The 13,083-nt window shown below is 44.4% G+C and overlaps 1 protein-coding gene and 3 non-coding genes across 4 annotated transcripts; all 4 read left to right on the top strand.

Annotated features, from left to right (window-relative positions):
- The first annotated feature begins 3,276 nt into the window (after positions 1 to 3,276).
- TRNAL-CAA (transfer RNA leucine (anticodon CAA)) lies at positions 3,277 to 3,385 on the top strand. Its single transcript has 2 exons — positions 3,277 to 3,314; positions 3,340 to 3,385. It is a non-coding gene; the product is annotated as a tRNA-Leu (tRNA).
- A 526-nt stretch (positions 3,386 to 3,911) lies between these two features.
- TRNAE-CUC (transfer RNA glutamic acid (anticodon CUC)) lies at positions 3,912 to 3,983 on the top strand. The gene has a single exon. It is a non-coding gene; the product is annotated as a tRNA-Glu (tRNA).
- Positions 3,984 to 9,710: 5,727 nt separating this feature from the next.
- LOC129327675 (uncharacterized) lies at positions 9,711 to 10,136 on the top strand. The gene has a single exon (XM_054976429.1). The coding sequence runs from the start codon at positions 9,711 to 9,713 to the stop codon at positions 10,134 to 10,136; it is 426 nt and encodes a 141-aa protein (XP_054832404.1).
- A 1,940-nt stretch (positions 10,137 to 12,076) lies between these two features.
- On the top strand, positions 12,077 to 12,148 carry TRNAE-CUC (transfer RNA glutamic acid (anticodon CUC)). The gene has a single exon. It is a non-coding gene; the product is annotated as a tRNA-Glu (tRNA).
- The last annotated feature ends 935 nt before the right edge of the window (positions 12,149 to 13,083 follow it).

The following is a 13,083-nucleotide window of genomic DNA, read 5'->3' as shown; positions in this document are numbered from 1 at the left end:
TTGATCTGTGCGCATGCGCTATTCAGCTGTCATCGGCCGATAACCAGCTGAATCCCAGGGTATCATGGGAATTATAGTTCAGCCGTGGTAAGCGGCGGCGGCGTTCTCAGGACTATAAACTTTACATATGGTGAAACTTGTTAATGCTCTCCTCGTAGGGGCTTCAAGACCAGGGAATGATGGGAAGCGTAGTTCTCTCCCTGGCGTATGATGGTAGTAGTAGATCTTTCCTGGATCTATTTATCCCTTTCTCCCAACTCTGTATTCATCCCGTTATGAAAAAAATTGAACAGCATCTTTCTCATGAGTGATAATTCCAGATGGGTAAGCATGTAAGTCTGTAGTAGCATCTTTATCTGGGTGAGAAAAACTTAGTCTTTCCTAAAGACTGAACCCCTTTTCAGTGTTCTTATATAAATTAAATGAAAGGAAGGCCCTCTGAACAATTCTGGGTTGTTTTTTTTACACATACAGGTTCATAGTCATATCACAGATCAGCTTCTCATATGCTTTATTTTATTATTGCTAAATTTTGTAATTCACCTTGAGTATCAGTGGTAGAAATAAGTAAATAAATATATTGTAAAAATGATAGATCAAACGCTCCATTGTCCCACTGTGATGCAAAAACATGAATTCAAAACATAGATTCTTGTGATTTTTACATGCAGGCATTCAAAGTCCAGCATCTATGCACAGGGTATGTCCGTGGACTATGTTGTAAAAAACCATGGATCCAGTGCTTCATGGCATAACCACAGAGCAAAAACATGGACCAAGACATGGATCCTCACAGTTTTTAACATGGCATCACCCGAAATCCTTTCTAAATCATATATATAACCATGTGCTGCACTGTAAAAATGTAGATGTGGTGCTTCATGTAGATCTGGTGCTTCTGGCACAAAAATATGGCTCTGCGGCACAGATCCTCATGCATTTAACAGAGTCCCACAAAACTGACTTTGAAATCAAAAATTACATATATGTCCACAGGCTGAACCATAAAAACACATCCAGCATGTCCTGCTGTCAGCAAACAAAAACATGGACAATGGTTGTTGTGGATTTTCCGGGCTGTATAGCCGTGGTCTTGGCATTGTAGTTCCTGACGTTTCGCCAGCAGCTGTGACTGGCATCTTCAGAGGTGTAGCACTGAAAGACAGAGATCTCTCAGTTTTGACACAGAGAGATCTCTGTCTTTCAGTGCTACACCTCTGTCTTTTAGTGCTACACCTCTGAAGATGCCAGTCACAGCTGCTGGCGAAACGTCAGGAACTACAATGCCAAGACCACGGCTATACAGCCCGGAAAATCCACAACAACCAAAAACATGGACTCTTACCCCACAAAATCAGCTAATTTATAACCCATCTGTCTACACAAGCTGCTCTGTAAAACTCTGTGACTTGCCATGGCACAAGAATATAGATCTTTGCTCCTGATTTTTACGCAGCTACTTTAAAATCTTCCTTTTTGTTTGGCAATCACGTCAGCCCAGCTGTCTCATTACACCTCACATTTGCATGAAATTTACACTTCAGATACCATAGATGTAGCATCTTATGTGCTATCATTGAATAAAACATTGCTTGAAGCACAGATCTACACGCATTTCAAAGATACAGCAATTCTCATAACTAATTACAGTTCACATCAGTGCCTACAGTCTTCATTCAAAATTTCGTGGATCCATTACTTCAAAAACATGATGTAAAACCACAGACTTCAGTCATGCCTTTTTCTTACATACATGGAAACACTCCAAACCCATCATTTAATCAACCTTCACATCTGAGCCAGATTCCATTGCAAAAATCATGCATGGAACACGTTGCAGTGCTGCAGTTCAAAATTCACTTTCAAGATAAGGAAGTTCTTGGATCATTAATTTCTTTAGACTGATGGCCCAAATTTATATGCACATAGCCCACATCCATGCTCAGAAAACACTGCAATACCACAATTGCCTTAAAGCAGAATTAAATGGTGGTTATTTAAATTGCAGAGGAGATGGGCAAAATCAACAACTATTGTACAGATGCCTTCTCTGTTGTGGCCTCCACCTTGTGGAATGGCCCACCTGCCCAAAGAGGTCAAGAACCCTCCTACACTCTGTGTAAAACAGAATTGGTCAGAGGGCCTTTTCATAAAGAAAACAGGGCTACATCATAACCGATTGGTCCGGGAAAATGCACTGTACTACTGGTGAAATACCATGTTTGGCATTGTTTAACATGTCATATTTAATACTTAGGCTTTGTTCAGAGGACAGAGTCATTTCAAATTATTGACAGTGAATTTCAGTGGACTCCATGTAAAAACTGTGAGGAAGGATCCATGAAGATTCATGTCTTGGAAACATATTTTTATGGTGGCATCCGTGACCAATATGACCAGTGACATAATTTTTGCATTGTTTCAGTGTATAGGTTATATGAATTCACATGTATCTGTTTTAAATCCTCTCCAGCCAATTTTTGTTCTCCCATAGTTACCTGTCAGATGCACAAAATGGGCTCTATACCACAGAAAGCAAGTTATGCTGAACTGAAAACTTTACATTATGGCCTCATTCTCCCATTTGCACCAGGTAATTTGCAGAGGAACCAAATAAAAGGCAAACTAGGTGAAACTGCCAGAAGAGTTGCTGCTGCCCCCCTGCTTCCCACTTCCCTTGTTGTACTTCTCGGTCGAGAGAGGCAGGCAATTGATGGGAAGGGGGGAAATATGTTAGAGCTGAAAGTGGACTGAAATCGTTTTGCCCAGTCCACTTTTTTATTGTTTCTACTGTCCGTGTAATAATTACACCCAAACAAATAGGGCTTACAAAGAAATCTGTAAAATAATCAATATACTTAGCTACATTGCAGTGATCATTTGTAATATGTTAGCTGATCTAATGAGCAGCGCATGAAATCTACAGTATTTGGGACGGCTGGCACGTAGCCCTGGCGCTTCCGTCGTCCGTCTCGTGGCTTGGTTCGGGGCATTATTCTGCTTTTTGGCGAGCAGGTGGACCACCGACGGGCGATTTAGGCTGCAAAGGCTGGGAATTAATGGGGGAAGCCCATTCTTTTCGTTCAGCGGCAGTCAGCGGCCTCAGTTCTTCCTGGTGCCGGACGATCTCAAGGGATTGTTTTATGAGCCGGTTTTATGTCTGCAGGAAAATACTACGCGGCTTCATGTTTGCTAGCACAGTTTGCTGAGTAGAAGGAACTACGTAGCAAGCCCTGCGATAATTAGGTTGCTTCGCTGAGCTCTTTGAATGTGAGTGTCAGGATGGCCGAGTGGTCTAAGGCGCCAGACTCAAGGCTCATACCTTCCCTGCTCTGGGTGTTCTGGTCTCCGTATGGAGGCGTGGGTTCAAATCCCACTTCTGACACATCTCTATTTTGCCCCCTCTACCGATTCTTTTTTTGAACGCGAGTCCAACGTTTAGATCAAATTAAAGGTAAACAACATAGAAATCTAGCCCAGCAAAACAGTATCTGCAAAACAGCGTTATGAATATGTTAACTTCCTCCACCGCCTTTTTATGCTTTCTATTCATATGTTGCTTCCCTTCTCTCATTTTAAAATTTCCCAGTAGTTCTTTGAAAACATTTTATAAAATTGAGACTTCATCAAGAGTGCGATGAGATAGTTTTCGTTTTAAAAAAGCGTCTGTACTTGCTTCTGGTACAATTTGGCCTACGAACAAAAAGCAGCTTCTCCTTCCGCAGTGTTTATGTCTTCCTTGCTGGAAAACATACTTTAATCTACTGTTTTGCGTAATGCGTTTGTAGGGAGTTTTGTTTAGCGGTAAACTGGACCTTTTAAGGGGATATAGGTAAGTATAGTATACATTTATGAAAGGGAACTGTATTGAATAGATTGTATAGCTCTATTTGAAAAATAGTTGTATAGCTTCCCTGGTGGTCTAGTGGTTAGGATTCGGCGCTCTCACCGCCGCGGCCCGGGTTCGATTCCCGGTCAGGGAACATATTTTTAGTATGTTGTTATATGGACTTCACAAAATTGGCTCCAGATTGAAATATACTTCAGATCTCTCTTTTGGCTTCCGAAGCTTCCTATGCTAGTCCACGAAAGGAAACTGGTAAAATAATACTGCATAAAGAATTACAATTGTATGATGGTTTAAAGAGGTACAAGACATTTTTGTTTAAACAGAGTTTATTTAACTTTGATGCAGCATTTGCTGTTGTTCAATATTAGTTTGTCTGAATTATTTGAGTTTAGTTATTGTTAAAAAAACTCAAGTTATTTAAAATGCAATAGAAATTGTTACAATTATTGTAGTGCTGACATTTTTTCTATACTTCGAAAGTTCACATTCCCCATTAGCCACTTTTATTACTTAAAGAACTGATGTTTCCTCATTTGTAGTGTGCTGTAGGTCTCCCGCTAAATTCTCTTAAAACCCACTTTCCTTATACTACTACTTCCTTTAAAATGAGATCCATCAGAAAAGAAATGAAATTTCACAGATACCTTAAATTTGGCAAAATTCAAAAATGTGACTGAAATGTTCCCACCCATGATTCATTGGTGTAATTCTTAGTTAATTATATCCATAAAATCTACTTATCACAAATAAAAAAAGATTTCAAAATGCTGCGAATGTGTAATATTTAGTGGCAACCAGCCTATAAGGAAGTTGAGCAATTTGGATGCCCCCTTTAATGCACTCACACCTGCTCTTAACATTCTCTGCTCTGGGGGCATTTTTGGTCCTCAGCAGGCCATTTCTGAGGCTCTGCTCTTTCCTTCTTGTCACTAAAGAAGTGGCATGGTGGGCATTCCTCCTCATCATTCCCTCTCCCCCTCTCTGCCCGCAGTGAGTAGGTGTCAGACACCTAAGAAGATGGCCTAGCTCCAAGTAAGTTGGCCAGCAAGCATGGCGTGGTTGTTCCAGGTGGCCTCTGCCATGTTGTTCACCTGCTCTGGTCAAACAGCTGAGCAGCAATGGTGCCCATGAGAAACTATAACTGCTCACTTCTCTTCCAGTGGCAGCTGCCAATTTCTCCTCCAGCTCTCTGGAAAAGGAGCAAAGGGGAGAGGGGGAGGAACCAGACACCCAGAGACACACCAAGGGAAGGAAGAGTGCTCAAACCTTTGTGAGGGGGGGTGGGAAGAGGGCTGGATCCATCGAGAGATGGTTGGCAGAAGGGGCAGAGTGGTACATGCTGACCAGTCAGGGAGTGGCATTGCTCCTGACCAGGTCAACCACGGCCTCTTTGGAGGTCCCAGCATCTGACCTTGATTTCAGCTCTGTCAAAACACCATTAAGGACATGGCTGCTTTAAAAGGATGGACTCAAGCAAAGGAAAATAAACATCCAAACAAGGAGCTTTCTAAAAGGTCTGAAAACTTATTGCTCAGATTTACTGTTGCAGTCTTTAAAAGGCCTTCCCATAAGGCCAGACTGTAAAGTGCCCTTGCTGCACCACTAAACCTGCTGTAATGACTATGATATATTAGTTTCTTAGACGATAAAAGTGTACTTTACTGTATAGTTGAGTAAGCGTGTTTCAGACAACTCACTTTATACCCTGGTGCACCACCAGAGGGCGCTGCCACAGAGGAAAGCCCAGGTAACTCACCATATTGCTCCAGAAAACATGCTGTGGTGGGAAGCCCAGGCTGGGAACAGGAGCGGAGCAGGTGGCAATGCCCACCCCATGTCTTAACCTGGCTAGTATTAGGTGCGGAGCAGGTGGCAATGCCCACCCCTACCTTAATCCAGCTGATATTAGGAGTAGAGAAGGTGGCTATCAGGATGTCAATTCTCTAGCCAGAGTAACGCCATGTTAACTTGTGTTATAATCAGTAGTTGTCTAGTTTTCCTCCTTCTAGGCCCAGATGTCGTCCAGTCCGCTCATATCCATGGGAGCGAAGAGCCTTATCTATCCAGTCCAGCCAATGACCTTGATGTCCTCGTCTTCTCATGCCTTCGCAGACAGGACTAGTGGGGAGGCTGGGAATGGGTGTTTGAAGTGTTGTAACTTCAAAGGTTGCACATGTATATTAGTGGTGGTAGACCTGTTCTCCAAACAAGCCCACTTTATCCCCTGCACAACAGTGCCGACGGCAAAGAAACTTGCTAATTTGTTTATGAAACACATTGTAAGGCTGCACTCTTTCCCTGCTAAGGTAGTATTGGATCGGGGAGTACAGTTCATTGCCAACTTCTGGCGGGAGCTTTTACAAGTGGCAGGAACTGAACAAGGATTAAGCTCCGCCTATCATCCCGAGAGCGACGGGCAGTCGGAAAAAATTAATCAAATATTGGAACAGTTTCTCAGATGTTATATTAATTTCCAACAGGATAATTGGACTCAATTTCTCCATTTTGCCAAATACACTTAGAACAACTCGGTCCACAGCTCAACCGGTGAGACTCCATTCAAGATTGTACATGGATACGAAGGTTTAGCCTTCCCCTTTGAAACCAGCCCCAGAATATAAGAAATCTGGAGATCTGGGTGAGTGGTGGACCTCCCTCACTGAACAATGGACTGTAATCCAACAAACTTTACTCAAAGCTAAAGCAGACTACAAAAAGTATGCTGATTGCCATCGTGTGGAGCAATGGGAATTGCACCCCGGAGACAAAGTATATGTTTTCACCAAAAACTTCAAGACAGAGCAATCCAGGAAAAAACTAGGACTAAAGTACCTAGGGCCCTTCCCAATAAAAACGGTAATCAACAACGTAACTGTGGAATTAGATTTGCCAAAAAATCTCCGTCAGGTTCACACTACTTTTCATGTCAGTCTCCTCAAGAAAGCACCTCTCCCAGATGACTCGCATCCTGAAAAACTGGTGCCCCACCCTACCCTTGTGGATAGCCAAATACATTATGAAATAGAGGAGATTTTGGACTCAAAACGGAAACACAACAAGATCTTTTACCTGGACAGGTGGAGAGACTTTGAGGAGGGGTTCAGAGAGTGGATGGAGGCCTCCCATGTAAACGCCCCAAAACTGATTGCTAAGTTTCATAAAAAATACCCTGAGAAAGTAGGGGCTGGAGGGTGAAGGGGGGTCTTAAGGGAGGCAGAATGTCAGGATGTCAATTCTCTAGCCAGAGTAACTCCATGTTAACTTGTGTTATAATCAGTAGTTGTCTAGTTTTCCTCCCTCTAGGCCCCGGTGTCGTCCAGGCCGCTCATATCCATGGGAGCGAAGAGCCTTATCTATCCAGTCCAGCCAACGACCTTGATGTCCTCATCTTCTCATGCCTTCACAGACAGGACTAGGGGGGAGGCTGGGACTGAGTGTTTGAAGTGTTGTAACTTTCATTTTACATGCCATTCTCGACAAAGCTTTTGTTCAGCCAAGGGCCTCTACAGCCTTTGGATTATGGACACCTGTATCCTGAGCATAGTCTTTCAATAAACCTTTTGGAATTGAGAGACCATGTGCTTCTTGCAGAAGGGGGGGAGACGAACTCAGATAACTGGGATTCCATAGTCTGACTGTGGCAATGCCCACCACCACTTCAACCCAGCTGGTATTAATAGCGGAGCAGGTGGCAATACCCACCCCCCTTCAGCCAGCTGGGATCAGGAGCGGAGCAGGTGGCAATGCCCACTCTCTGGCTTAACCCAGCTATTATTAGGAGCGGAGCAAGTGGCAATGCCAGCCCTCTGCATTAACCCAGCTGATATTAGGAGTGGAGCTGGTGGCAATGCCCTCTCCCCCTTCACCCATCTGGGATCAGGAGCAGGTGGCTATGCTCACTCTCTACCTTAACCCAGCCAGTATTAGGAGCAGAGGAGGTGGCAATGCCCACCTCCCACCTTAACACAGCCAGTAATAGGAGCGGAGAAGGTGGCTATGCCCACCACCACCTTAACCCAGCTGGTATTAGGAGTGGAGCAGGTGGAAATGCCCACCCCCCTTCAGCAAGCTGAAATCAGGAGCGGGTGGCAATGCCCATCCCCCACCTTAACACAGCGGATATTAGGAGCATAACAGGTGGCAATGCCCACCCCCACCTTAACCCAGCTGGCATTAGGAGCAGAGCAGATGGCAATGCCCACCCCCTGCCTTAACACAGCTGGTATTAGGCACAGAGAAGGTGGCAATGTCCACCTCCCACCTTAAGCCAGCTGGGATCAGGAATGAAGCAGGTGCCAATGCCCACCCCCCTTCACCCAGCTGGGATGAGGAGCGGAGCAGGGGGCAATGCTCACCCTCCCCCTTCACCCAGCTGGGATCAGGAGCAGAGCAGATGGCAATGCCCACCCACTTCATTCAGCTGGGATCAGGAGTGGAGCAGGTGCCATTGCCCACCCACCTAGGTGGGATCAGGCACAGAGCAGGAGGCAATTCCCTTCTTCCCCTCACCCAGCCGGGATAATAAGTGGAGCAGGTGGCAATGCCCACCCCTTCAGCCTACTGGAATAAGGCACTGAGCAGGCGGCAATGCCCACCCCATCTTCAACCTGTCGGAATCAGGTGCCAAACAGGCAGCAATCTCCACCCTCCCCTTCAACCTGCCAGAAACAGGAGCAGAGAAAGTGGCAATGCCTGCACCCCCTTCACCCAGTTGGGATCAGGAGTGGAGCACGTAGCAAAGCCCACTGTCCGCCTTCACCTGTCGGAATCAGGTGAAGAGCAGGAAGTAATGCCTGCTCCTCCCTTCACCCAGCAGAGAACAGGTGGCAATGCCCACCCACCCCCTTCATCCTGCTGGGATCAGGCTTAGAGCAGGCAACAATGCCTGCCCCCCCTTCATCCAGCCATAATCAGGCGCAGAGCAGAAGGCAATGCCCATTTTCCCTTCACCCAGCTGGGATCAGGAGTGGAGCAGGTGGCAATGCCTGCCCCCCCCTTTACCTGGCCTGTATCAGGCGTGCAGCAGGTAGCAAAGCCCACCACCCCTTCAGGTTGCTGAGATCAGATGTGGAGCAGGTGGCAATGCCCATCCCCTTCCTTCACCGGTTGGGATCAGTAATGGAGGAGGAGGGAATGCCTGCCAGCCCACTCTCCCCTTTCTAGAGCCTGTTGTATTTTTCCCCCACAATGGGCTTTGTTTCTAGTGTTAATAATGAAAAAGGAGTTAAACTGAGTTTTTAATAGTTCATTTGATTTTTCATGTTCAGTATATAATATGGGACCTGTGAATTATTCAGTCAGATAAAACTTAAGGGTCTGTCACAGACTCTCAACCTAATCTACTGCACAATGTTGTTGTGTGGGTAATATGGAAGAAAGGGTAATGATGTAAGCCACTTGGGTCACCGCTGGAGACACAGGCATGGTATTAATGAAGTAAATCAATAAATATAAATACATGATGTTAAGAGCAGGTTACATTTCTCACAAAACACTCTATTTATATAATTAATCAAAATCTGTTTTGGAAGCTCCAAATTCGTTGGTAATGTATTCAACTATTAGTCTCCATATATTGAAAAAAATACTTGGCATCACCTGCCAGGATTGTAATCCTGTTTAGGGAATACTTTTCCAGATATCTACAGCATAGTCAAGCTTCACAACTTGATGATAGCCAGGAACAGGTCATAGTCAGGCCAGTGTAACAATGGTTCCTTGGCTGCAATGAAGGCAGGAGCCACCCAATAGGGACGCTCGCTGTAGTGCCTTCATTTGCATGCAACTACCTATAACTGCCCATGACAGCAAAATTCCAGTGACATTCAAAGGCAGGGCCTTGGAGAGAGAAGAGAACAACATGGCTGCCAAGCACCAAGGCACAAAGAAAACCAGGAGGCCGAAGAAGAAGAAGCCCCAGAAGAAGCGTCAACAGGCCAGAAAGAAGGGGAGGAGGCTCCAGCCTAAGAAGCAGAAGAGGCGGCAGGCCAATAAGGTGGGGAGCAGGACGGTGTTGAGCATCTCTTCTCCTCGTCTCTTTGCTGCCAAGATCCTGAGGAACATGCCAAAGGTGCGCATGGAGACCAAGGCCAGGGGGCTGATGAAGACGTTGCTGATAGACTTGTATGACAACATATCAAAGGAGATGGAGAGCCTGAGCCAAAATAATCAGGAATCCACCGTCAGCCCCACTGACGTGCAAGCAGTCTTAAAGGAGGCCATGGCCAAGGAGTTGGCCAAACATTCGGCCGAGCCAGACAGCAGTGAGACTGCTACTGCTGCCTAGAGGAATGTCCCTCCCCTTTCCCCAAGAAGGGAGAGAACCAAGCGTGGCCCCGAGAAAGATCTTTTTAGAGTATTTCTGTCACCTTAGTATATTCTTAGCCCTGGAATCTGCCCTTTGTAATCCTCCAACCTCACTCCCAGCAACCCTTATTGAGGCATAGTCATGTATCTATGGGGGCCTTGAAGGCCCATCCCCATGCTGCCAAGTCTGAACCATCTGGCAGTGGAAGGGAAGCAGCTGCTGGACTACCCAGAGTGGATGTGCTGAGGGACATCCCTCCACGGTACACGGGCAGCAGAAGCTGAGCAGAGAAAGAGAGAAGAAAGATGAAAAATTGCTCCTGCGGTGATTTCTTAAAGGAAAAACAATGGCAGATGTTACCTTGCTCTTCTAATAAATCAGGGTTGTTGGCAGATTTTATTCCTGGATGTTTCTGTTGTTTTTTTCTCATGGGATGGTGCGTGTATATGTGTGTGTGTAGTGATTGCTAATATAGATATACAAAAAGTTGACTAACAAAGAATGTCAGTGGAATAATTTTAAACTGGAACCAGTTAAACTGACTTTCCAAGGTGTACCTTGAAATTGCATTTCCCCCAGAGATTTGCAACTCTGTTATGAAACCTCTGATGTAGCGTACCCCCTTCTTCAGAATCAGAAGAAAAAAAATAGTTGCCAATAGTAGCTGCCGTTGTCACTGGGAATTGCTGCCAGTGCTCTCGGCAAGGTACTATACAGAATTCAGTCACTGCCCAGAGAATTTACCAAATATCCAAGGAGTTTTTAGTGTTCACCTGGCTGCAGAACTGTAAAGGCGAAAAATGATTTTTCACAAGCCCATAGCAAGGGGACACCTTATCTACTCTGCCTGGTAGTTGCTGGATCTCCCCCCCCCCCGCCTTCTGTATGAGGTGGAACGCTTAAAAGTCCTTTGTGACGTAGTTCGATGGGTCTTTGTTCCAGCTCAATGAGACAGGTCAGAAAAACAGCTCAAGGGAGAGCAGCTGGAGGTATGAGGATATGGCTGCAGACTTCAGTTCGTGGTTACTACTTTGAGTAGGATGGATTTAAAAAATTCATACATTGCCCTGTTAAGGGAAAGGTAATGGCAGGCACATGGGAGATCTTGGGGTTTTCCCAAAACTGGACAGGGGACAGAGGCGATCGACTACGCGATTCTCTCTCTGCTGTCCTTTGAGATCCCCAGTCTGGAAGGGGAAATCACCTGACCCAGAGCAATGATCTATTGGCTTTGCTGAACAGAACGGCGTTCGTGGCAGAGCGGTCTAATATGCTGCATAGAACCAGCTTCCTGTCCCTGCCCTTAGTTTTACTCCTCGGAAGGACATGTGTATATATTTGAAACCTCTCCCTCCACACATGCACGCACAGATAATATTTATTTGCTCCCTAGGGGGACAAAAGGACAGTAGAAAAAAGGCATTCCCAAATTACATTTCAGAATGTCTGTTCACTGGAATATCGTGTTTTCCTTTTCTTCTATCTTTCCGGGGCGAAGAAAGTTATGTCGAACTGCAAATGTATGTTCTTAGGTTCAGCTTCGGAAATGCAAGATTCGGGTCCAGTAGCACCTTGAACACAAAGTAGATTTCCAGGAGAAGTTAGAAGAGAGCTTTGACTCTCGAAAGCTCATACTCAAGAATCCGAATCCTACTTTTCTACTGTAGACCAACACTGCTAGTCTGCTATCCACCTGAAATGTTGGAACTGCAACTGTTGTCAACATTTGACCCAGCTAAATAACGAAAGCATCTAGTTTTATGTCTGTTGCTCTAGAGGGGGGAGGTTTGGCCAGAGATCGACCGAATACAATCTATACAGGTCTTCCGTTCATGGTGCCTAAGATTTGTATATTAGTCTATTACTGAAGTAGTTATGGACTAGATATAGGTAACAGTCTTCAAATAAATCACATGACTTCCCTGGTGGTCTAGTGGTTAGGATTCGGCGCTCTCACCGCCGCGGCCCGGGTTCGATTCCCGGTCAGGGAAAAGATTTTTTTCCCCTCAACAAAAAGAACTTAAATATGGCTAAAGAATGTTGCAAGATATGTTTTATATTTCAATATATTTAGCATATCCATTGTTTATTCCAAATGCTATACAAAAACAGAACCTTCTGTTAAATGTGTTATTTTTGGCTATTACTTTGTCTAATTATATGATTTTTTAAAAAATCACACACCCCTTTAAAAAATAAAAGCTCCCCAAAAGTATTATGCCAGAAATGTATTGATCCAATAATTTGGATGAAGGAAGGTTGGGATGGAATTTTAGAATATAGAGGTTCCTGGGAAAGGAACTGAAAGATACTTAAGCAAAAATTCTTCATGTATTGTAAATGTGCTATAGATTAATGAAATGGTGGCACTAAAGGAGTTTGACTGTTTTTCACTGCATTTTTAAATCTATCTTATCTATCTGAAGAAGTGAGTTGTGACTTCAACTGAAATAAACTTTATAAGTTTTTAAAGTGCCACAAGATTTTTATTTTTCAGTCAGAATCCTCAACAATTTTCTTTTCTTGTTCCATTTCCTTACTGCTGTCTTCCAGCTGGGGAAATGGACCTTTTCCCACCTGCAGTGCCTTCCTTTCACTTCCAGTCCATTGCTTGCCAATCAGAAGACAATAAGTAAAGCCTGGAAATATTTGAAATTTGACAGATTTGCCAAATTTTATTTGGATGTTTGAAATTTCAGCAAAATGCTCCTCTTCACTTAATTACTACTTTATAGAACCCTGTGAAAACTGCATTTATGGGCTCCTCTGCATTTGATGAAATGATGCAGAGTCTTTGGAAGTTTTGTATAGAGCAAGAATAAACAGCACATCTGGAAATGGCTTAGGCTAGGCAGGAGAGAGAAGGAGCTTGTCCCAGTGTTAAAAGAATGTTATCCCCCTTTTCATAAAATCTTGTCAGCATTCA

This window comes from Eublepharis macularius, chromosome 4, assembly GCF_028583425.1.
Source record: "Eublepharis macularius isolate TG4126 chromosome 4, MPM_Emac_v1.0, whole genome shotgun sequence".
Classification (NCBI taxonomy): domain Eukaryota; kingdom Metazoa; phylum Chordata; class Lepidosauria; order Squamata; family Eublepharidae; genus Eublepharis; species Eublepharis macularius.
The sequence above is the reverse complement of the archived record's forward strand: the minus strand, read 5'-3'. Positions and strand labels throughout refer to the sequence as shown.